This window comes from Puccinia triticina, chromosome 4A (assembly GCF_026914185.1).
Source record: "Puccinia triticina chromosome 4A, complete sequence".
NCBI classification, from domain to species: domain Eukaryota; kingdom Fungi; phylum Basidiomycota; class Pucciniomycetes; order Pucciniales; family Pucciniaceae; genus Puccinia; species Puccinia triticina.
Genome location: NC_070561.1, coordinates 7,595,463 through 7,604,574, shown reverse-complemented (window position 1 = coordinate 7,604,574; position 9,112 = coordinate 7,595,463). Strand labels below are relative to the sequence as shown.

Genomic DNA, 9,112 nt, shown 5'->3' with positions numbered 1-9,112 from the left:
GTGCGGTGAGGTGTGTAATGTCAAAGTTGGTGAGGTGTGAGGTGTAGGTGTGGTGAGTGGTGAGGTGTGTGATTTACATATGTAAGTGCCGTTGTGTAACATGAGTTCTAATTGAGCAGGGTGGACCAACTTTGCCCCCAGCCAGGGGGAATTTTCACTCCTGCCATACTACATGGGAGTGCAAAACACAACCTATAATCAGTGTGTACATCACACAACTCCAGATGAAACACATACTCTCTGGGCATGTACAGTAGTCACACACTAGATGGCTTGTACATGCGCTGTTGACCAAGATCTGGTTGTCGTTTGTGGTGATTGGTTGCAGGCATGGGGCGGTTGATTGGTGCTGGAGCAACTTGAATTGTGGGTCTGGTTTCTTGTTTGTTGGTCTGCCGGAAATACTCCTCAAGGGAGGCTAGGAGTCCCTATCAACAAATTGTTGGAATCTTGGATAACTGCTTTGGGGGACTGAAAGCTGTGCAGAAATGTTGGTCAAAAAGGAGAGACCACTTGCTTCTTGGGACCGGCCACTGGGTTCTTCGGCCGGGAACAGGGGTTGTTGGGCCGGGAACAGGGGTTGTTGGGCCAGGAACAGGGGCTGTTGGGCCGGGAACATGGGTTGTTGGGCCAAGAAGCTGGGTTGTTCCGGTGACCAGTCACCTGGCGGAACAACCCAGCTATTTGGCCAAACAACCCCTGTTCCCGGCCCAACAACCCAATTTCCCAGCCAACCAACCCGGTGGCCAGTCCCAAGAAGCAAATAGCCTCTCCTTTTGGGCTGACATTTCTGCCCAACCTTCAGTCCCCCAAAACACATATCCAAGATTCCAACAATTCGTTGATAGGGAGGGACTCCTAGCCTCCCTTGAGGAGTATTTCCGGCAGACCAACAAACAAGAAACCAGACCCACGATTCAAGTTGCTCCAGCACAAATCAACCGCCCCATGCCTGCAACCAATCACCACAAACAACAACCAGATCTTGGTCAACAGCGCATATACAAGCCATCTAGTCAGCCTGCCCAATACCGCCTTCCCAATGTGCAGCTTGAAGGCATTGATGATTGTGCACAATCAAAAAGCAAGAAACAACGGGTTGAAGACACCAATGCAAAGAATGGTGAAGGAAATAATACCATGGCAGCCCTTACTCCTCCATCTGTTCAGAGAAAGTTCACTAAACCCTTGAATTGTCAAAGACAACCTCAGCCAACCAATTTTTTACTCCTCATCCAATGACAGTGCCTAAGAATTTAAGAATTTAACTAACTCTTAGGCCTGTCATTGGTCAGGGAGTAAAAAATTGGTTGGCTGAGGGTGTCTTTGGCGTATTCAAGGGTTTGATGAACTTTTTCTGAACCAGATGGAGGAGGAGGGAGGGCTGCTATGGGGTCATTTCCTCCACCATTCTCTGCATTGGTGTCTTCAAATCATTTTTTCTTGCTTGTTGGTTGTGTGAATCATCAATGCCTTCAAGCCATACATTAGGAAGGCAGTATCTGGTAGGCTGACTAGTTGGCTCATATATGCGCCGCTGAACAAGATCTGGTTATTATTTGTGGTGATTACTTGCAGGCATGGGGTTGTCAATCTTTCAGGAGTCATTACTAAATCTCACTTTTGGCAGAGTTGTCTAAAACTCAGCTATATTTAAGCATGTTATGTATGCTTGTATGTGTGACTACTGTACATGCCCAGAGAGTTTTGGAGCACACTGCAGCCACACTCCTGTTACGTAGTGTGCTTTTGGACACTCCTATTATGGAGTGTGATTTGGAAACTCTTATTATGGATTGTGCTTTGGCACACTTGTATTACAGAGTGTGCTTTGGCACACACCAGTAAAATTTACTAAAATTTAGGGAATCAATTTCTCACAGTTTCAAAATGTAAAATGCCTGCTAACAGAAAACCAACATTTGTAGTTCAGATCTGTTACGCTGCGCTGAACTACTGAATAAATGTAGCATAGCGGCCCACAGTTGATGTACTGCAGTCAAGCGGCTCAATGTCTGTAGTCACCCTGACGCACTGGGTTATGCCCCCCTGGAAACACAGGTCAAGCAGAGGACCCAATACCCAAGGTCAAGCATGTGTCTTCCAAAACACGTGATATAGATCAACTCTGAGAAGCAAATGTGTTTGAATTTCACAGCTTTTTCTCTTCTTTCTCTGCTACTCCATCTGTCACACTCTTTCCTTTCCCTCTAGATGCATATGCATTTCATCTTCTGTCCCACAACCTTGCCCCTAGTTGTAATAGGTTATATATCACTAGCATAGATAGAATAAAGAATCATAAGTCCTCTGCGCCTTTCCCTGAGACCACTGAGTCTCTTGTAGTGCGGAGCCTTTTTCCTCCCACAAACGACTAGCCCTCTTTTTGGGCTTCCTTTTTCCTCAAACCCTGCATTGAGCTTTTTTCCTCAGGCCACTTTTCTCTCCTCTCTCCGACTCCGAGCTCCCATTTCTTCAAAATGTACGTCAAGGTTTTTGGAATGGATAAATTGCAGGAAAAAGAGGAAAAGTGGCATTCATTGAATAAAGAAAGAAAATAACCTGAAACTAAATCAAATGTGAAACGTGTTGAGATATTTTGTCAATTATGTCTGTGTTGTCAGAAATATTATATGTTGTACCCCATGTGTTTTATTTATGTAATAGCCACTAAAGATGTGCTTGAATGCATCTACACAAGACTTGGTTATTTTTAATGAAAAACCAGATGCTGTTAGTGTTATATGAGGTGGCTGGGAATTGTGAGTAAAGTGCTTGAACTTTCCCGCATCAAACACAATCCAAAATATACCATTTAGCGTTGTCAAATCAATTGCAACTTGGTGATCCGGAAAAACAAAAAATGGTCCTGTGAAAGTTTCATCGTGGTGAGCAGTCAGACAAATTGAACCGTCTTTCTTGTTGATGTTTGAGAGAAGCAAAAATTTTGATGTGTCAGAGTCAATGTGTGGTCTGTTGGAAAATTTGTTTTACGTAAATGATAAATTGTTTGCAAAATCTATTTGGTCAGCTTTTGGTTTCAGGTCTGGATCTGAGTAAGCTGGCATATTCAAATTGGAAAGTTGCTTGTTTGCCTCTTCAACAGCAGTATTTGCAATTGAGTGAAATAATCAATGAATTGCTTCACTGGCAGATTTCCCATTTACTACATGGTCAAGGTATGCAATGGTGTTCTTGATGATTCCTTCAAAGTTGCAAAATATTCCTGCGGTTTCCCCAGGGGTTTGTGACTTGCGCCATCCAATAGAGAGCATACAACCAGAAAAAACTTTGGTGCTGATGTTGCTAGCTTCTTCATGTTTGTCATTACTAGGCTCTTTGTTTCTGGATTCACTAGATTCTTTGCAGCAATCATCACTAGATCCTTCATTGCTAGATCCTTTGTTGTCTTCATTGCTACATTCTTTGTTGTGGTCATTGCTAGATTCCTTGTTGTAGTCATCATTGGGAGATTCTTGATCATCATTTTCTACATCTTTCCTGTTAAGACTAGGATTGTTCCCAAAGTATTTCTTCCTTGAACCCCCTGGTTCAATGAGAAAAATCTAACCATATTTGAGAGTTGTGAAATTTTCTTGAATTATTTTCTCTGCGGCTTCATAGTCGGCTTTTGTTGGATGGGTTTGTTTTATTTCTTTGTAGGAGGAACCAACTGGTTTAGGAAGGGGATATAACTTGATGGGGTTGTATCCACGGTGGATGATCTTTGTGTCTGGGTGCAAATTGTCTGTCACAGATTTAGCAGCTTGGACATCTTTTGCTTGCTTTTATTTCTTGTTTATTTCTTCTTTCGTCTTTTTCTAAAAATTTGCTGTGGGCTTTGATGATAGATAAAAAAAAAAAAAAAAAAATCAGCATATCTAGACAGCAATTATGCCCCAAATATTCATGAGCAAGCTTACGTGAACCCTGGTTCCTTATCATTGACATGGTCACATTTATTCGCGGACATTGCTGCAAAAATGTAGTTTGACTGGAACAAAATGTGACAAAAGATAAGCAACAAAGGCGGTGATTAAACAAAACTGAGACTTACACGGAATAAATGAGACAAATGATGATGTTTGGTGATTGCTGATCTGTTGAAATCAATTTGATCACAAATCCAATGAGGCTTTACTTGCTTGACCTCAAAGTCCGCCTCCACATTTGAAGTCGGCTCCAGGTGGTCAATCAAAGTCGGGTTCCCAGGGCCCTTGCAATGTAATCTGACTCATCAGAATCAGCATCAGAATGAGAATCAATGCCCAAAACAAACTGGAATCAAAAATCCAAAACATGATCCTGAAACAATTGAAGGCCCAATCTCCTCCAAGGCCAACAACAGCCCCAGCTCCAACACCAAGAATAATCGGGAACTGTATTAGATCTTGACTGCAATACCTGTCTCAGGCCTTGTACATTATGAAGTTCTCTTTCCTCACTATTACTCAGGAATGCATCTATCCATTCCAACCAACACAGTCCGGGAAAGGACATTGGTCACACTTTTGGGGATTTCCAAAACCTACGTCATCTATACTCGGGTGGGTATTTCTCCAATATTGTCACAAATTATCACATTCTTTGAGTCAGGCCCTCACCGACACCAAGCAGTCCATCAAGCACAACAAGAGCCTCCTACCCACCACCCACAAGAGCCCTCCTCAGCCCCTGCTGCTGCTCAAGCAGATTGCCGCGGACACCAGACTCAAGAGGGCCCGGAAGGCCACCCTCCAGCACTCCAAAACTGCCCTCCATTGGCTCTGGTGGGCATGGATTGTCTACGCCATTGACACTCTTGTCTCTGGTTGGTCCCCATCCTCTCTCTCTCTCTACATTAATATTTTTGACTGCTGTTCCTCAGCCTACGATCTGCTTGAGCTCAAGTACTGCGGATGCTCATCAAATCCACAAGCGCCCTGCTCAAGTCCGTCCCCCTCTCTCCCTCCAATGTGCCCTCCAGCTGACCGCCATCCAACTAACACACACACACAAAAAACACGCAGCTTCAGAGCCGCGTACTGCCATGCCCTCCAGTCCCTCTCCAAATCAGCCACTCCCCCCTGAAAATACCACCATCAGGATATCTGGGGCAGGTCCTGCTTCCGCCAATCTTGTACCCTTCAGCCGGATCATCATCTCACAATAAACAAAAATGGAAGGGCTTGCAAATAAATTTTGGACTGTTATGTGTATAAATAAACAACAATGGAGATGAACAAAAAAATTATTTTGTACCCAGAACTGTCAGCGGCGGCAATACCAAGACTACCGTCTTTTAGCTACGCAGGCTGCAACTTTAGGAGCTATAGTTATAGCGGAAGGATAATGAGCACGGATTCAGAGGGTAGAATACCGGCAATTTTAAAGAAAGAATTATATTTAAGCACGGAGGGGCTTAACTCAAAGAGTTAAGGGTATTTAAGTGCCCTCCGTAACTTTTCAGGGCCTGTAAGACAGGGGTGGTGGAATGCCTGAAGCAGCGGGGGCCTGGAATTCAGGTTTGGTTCGCTGGGATACCCCGGTAGAAGCCTTCAGAGGAAGTATTTCTATGAGAAAGGAACTAAGGAGACTCACTGGTTGGAAAGCAATACTTTCACCTACAGGGAGTCCGGATTGAGTTTCCTAGGAGAGAACCGCAAGCGCTTCGTAGAGTAGCGCTAGGGAAGTTTTCTTTTCAAGTTTCAAAGGAATCGGACAACGGAGCAGAGAATCTTTTGGTTGAAGGTGTGTTCGAGGGAAAGCGCTCTGGTCAATGTCAGGGTCGATGAAGATACTGCCCCTCCTTTAGCGGAGGAGATTTGTTCTTTATATAGCTTTAATCTCTCTGGATCTTACTTCACCGTAGAGATCCAAGTATCTAGAGCTAATCTGCTATTTTTTGCGGGGGCTCATCTTTCTGCCATAACTTCTCGTCACAAAGATGAGCCCCTCTCTGACGGAGGCTAAGATGGGCGCTTTATGTTACCGCGACTCTATTTGCAATGTTTTGCTCATGTCTGCGCGGTCATAGTCGCATGTCTTCAGTTGCAAGTATGGCAGTTTTCTGTGCGATAATAGTCGCAGACGTTTCTTTTGGTCTTTTTATGGATTCTTTGTATTCAGCGCCTCCTTGTTACTCTCTTGGTCTAAGGAGGCGCCTTTTTTTCTTTTTTATTTATTTATTTTCTGTTTTATACTTAGTTTTTTTGTATACTTGATGCCAAGGATATTATCCTTCTAGCTACATGTGGTGCAAAGCAAAAGATTAGAGTTATAAAACTCTAAGACAAGGTTATAAGGGTTAATTCCAACGTATTTGTTGGGAATTATGGCGTAAGAATAAGGCAATTTGGGCCAATTTGGGCCAATTTGACGTAATAAAATGAATATAATTAATTTTAAAGAGGGGCCTGATAAATCAGGGGTGTTTAATCCCTCTAGAATGAAGAACTGGGGCCTGTAAACAGGGGTGTTTCAAATCCCAGAAAGAAATAGCGGAGAATATCAAGAGAAGGGGCTTAAACTTACTAGTATAAGACCCTAGGGGCACTTGAGGTTCTTCAGGCGTGAAGTTGGGCAGTTGGAGGCGCTCAGAAGTGGTAATCTTGAGGGCAGGGTGGTTACTAGACAGCTTCAGGGCGGAAATTGGGGCTAAAAATCACGAAAGTAGGTATTTCACCTGGCAAATCACAGGCTAATGAGGCTGTTGAAGGCGGGTAAAATTCTAATAGGTAATGTAAAGCTGGGGAATCTCCTTTTGGGCGGAGAAAGGGCCCTTTATATAGCCTAGGCAGGCCTCCAGGGGCGCCCAGGGGACATGGGGACACTTGTGGGCGCATTCTGAGGCAATTTGGTTGCGCTAGAAGGCGCTGTGGGTTGTGGAACCTTGGGGCTTGGATACAAGGGTTGCCAAGAGCCTTTTACAGAGGTTCTGCGTGTTTTTACACATGCCTTACACGTCATGGGGGCTGGTTTGGGGGTTCTGTGACGCTCATTTCCATGGAAATGTGCCACAGAAGGTACTAGAACTGGCTTCTGTGCAATTGTACACGTGCAAGCAGTGCTACATACATGTTCTGGAGGCGCTTGTTAAGTGCTCCAGTTCATTTGACCCCTTCTACATATTTACTACAGTTGTAATTTACACGTAGTGAGGCTTGGGAGAAGCTGGGGCACTTTCTAGTGTCTCCTGTGCACGTTGCAAGAGCCTTTTTCCATCTAGAATGTTTTGATATTGGATGACGTGGTAATTACATCTTGTTTGGTGATTAATTACATGTGTACAAGACATAAAACACATGTAATATTGCTATTGGGGCGTATTCTGGCCCATTCTTACTTACTGGTAACCTGAGCGCTTTGGTTGCAGGCTAGTTTATGCATTATGCATATATGTACACTAGGAGCGCGGGCTTGAGCTCTAGGCAAAAGAGCACGCGGGCTTGGGTGCACCACGCAACAAATAAAGCCATCTTTTAAACTATACACAACACCTCAGTTACGTCACTAAAAATGGGTGTAAATATATGTACTTATATATATATATGCATACAAGTGCATCTACGCGGGGCGTGATGCACTTGCGCAAACTTTGAAGTTAGTTTACACAAGGAAGGGATAATAATTAAGGGTACTTGTAAGTGAGGTACCCTAGGTTATTTTACCCGTAGAATAAGAATCTTCTATAATATTTTACATATTAATTACATAAAGCTGAGTAATTAATTAATTATATATGTATTTGATGTTTTTGCGTAGTTTTACATGTGTAAGAGTAATAATATCTCTTTCATATGTAAAACTATTTTTTTATATTTTTATTTGTCACAGTGGCTCTGCCATAGTAGCCAGCTGACAACTGCACCAACCCGCCCGCCCAACCCAGCCCACCTGACCCGCCCAACCCAACCCGCCTGCCTGACCCAACGGCCCCCCTGCTTGACCCAACCGCCTCCCCACCTGACCCCCCCGCCCAACCCGACCCGCCCGGCCCACACCCCAACTTACCTGCCGCTCAAATTAGCGGCCACAACATAAAAACCAACAACCCCCAACCCAAACCAGAAACACCCACTTCCCCACCTCACCTGCCCCCCTGACGTACCTGCGGCTCAAATCAGCCGCCTGCGCAACGTGAGCCCCACCCCCATGACTTGAGGCTCCCACTGGACCTCAGGTATCCCAAGCCTGCCCCCAACCCCAAACTCAACTGTTGGGCCATTCCCCCTGCTTTCAGGTACATATCCTCTAGGATTTTTGGCCATGCTTCCGCTACCAATTTCAAGCGGTGTGGTATGCTTTATGGTTACCCATCTAGCCCATTTCAAAAATTCCCTTTTTCTCATATGTACATTCTCAAATCAACCAATACGGCGACACCATTGGATTCTACGGCCAAAACTACACAGGACACCATGGACAACACATCTTACACCCCTCTGGATCAGAAGATACAACCCCTTCAAGACACCATCAGCCAGTTTCACATACACAAACACCATACTCAGGTCATGTAATCCGTTACATGAACCACACTTACCCAGGACATGTAATCAGTTACATGGACCACTCTGACAGCTTGTCTACCCTCTACATATACTTTACCTCATCAGCTGCACTCATTACATTGTGCTATGCACATGTCATGCAGTGTCATGCAGTGTCATGCACATGTCATGCAGTGTCATGCAGTGTCATGCAGTGCTATGCACACTTGATGCAGGCTTATGCAGTCTAATGCAGGTGCATGCAGACTAGTGTAATAGGGGCTGCAGTCTGACAGTTGACAGATGACATCATGCAGGTGTCAAGATAGCAAAAACCCCTCATGCAGCTTGCAGATGACATCATTTGACAGGCCAGGCCAGCTAAAATATCTCACCTCCTATTTCTCACTAGCTAAATTCCCTCATATGACATCATGACCTCATGTGACCTGTCAACCACCAGCCAAAATACCTCATTGTAGCTTTCAGGGCAGCTAAAACCCCTCATTCTCTTGTTCCCCTGGAGCTAAAATTTCTCACTCTTTTCTATTTAAGGAGGCTCTCCTCCCCCCAGTTGTAATTTCTCTCAGCAAACTACTTGCACTCAGCTTACCCCATAACAGTACAATACTTGCTCACTC

At 44.4% G+C, this 9,112-nt stretch overlaps 1 protein-coding gene across 1 annotated transcript; it reads left to right on the top strand.

The window, feature by feature from the left end:
• Positions 1–4,129: 4,129 nt before the first annotated feature.
• PtA15_4A804 (uncharacterized protein) lies at positions 4,130–5,152 on the top strand (the record flags this gene model as incomplete). Its single annotated transcript, XM_053168726.1, has 4 exons — positions 4,130–4,156; positions 4,597–4,810; positions 4,868–4,930; positions 5,010–5,152. 4 exons carry the CDS (start codon positions 4,130–4,132, stop codon positions 5,150–5,152), a joined length of 447 nt encoding a protein of 148 aa, XP_053019906.1.
• Positions 5,153–9,112: the final 3,960 nt, after the last annotated feature.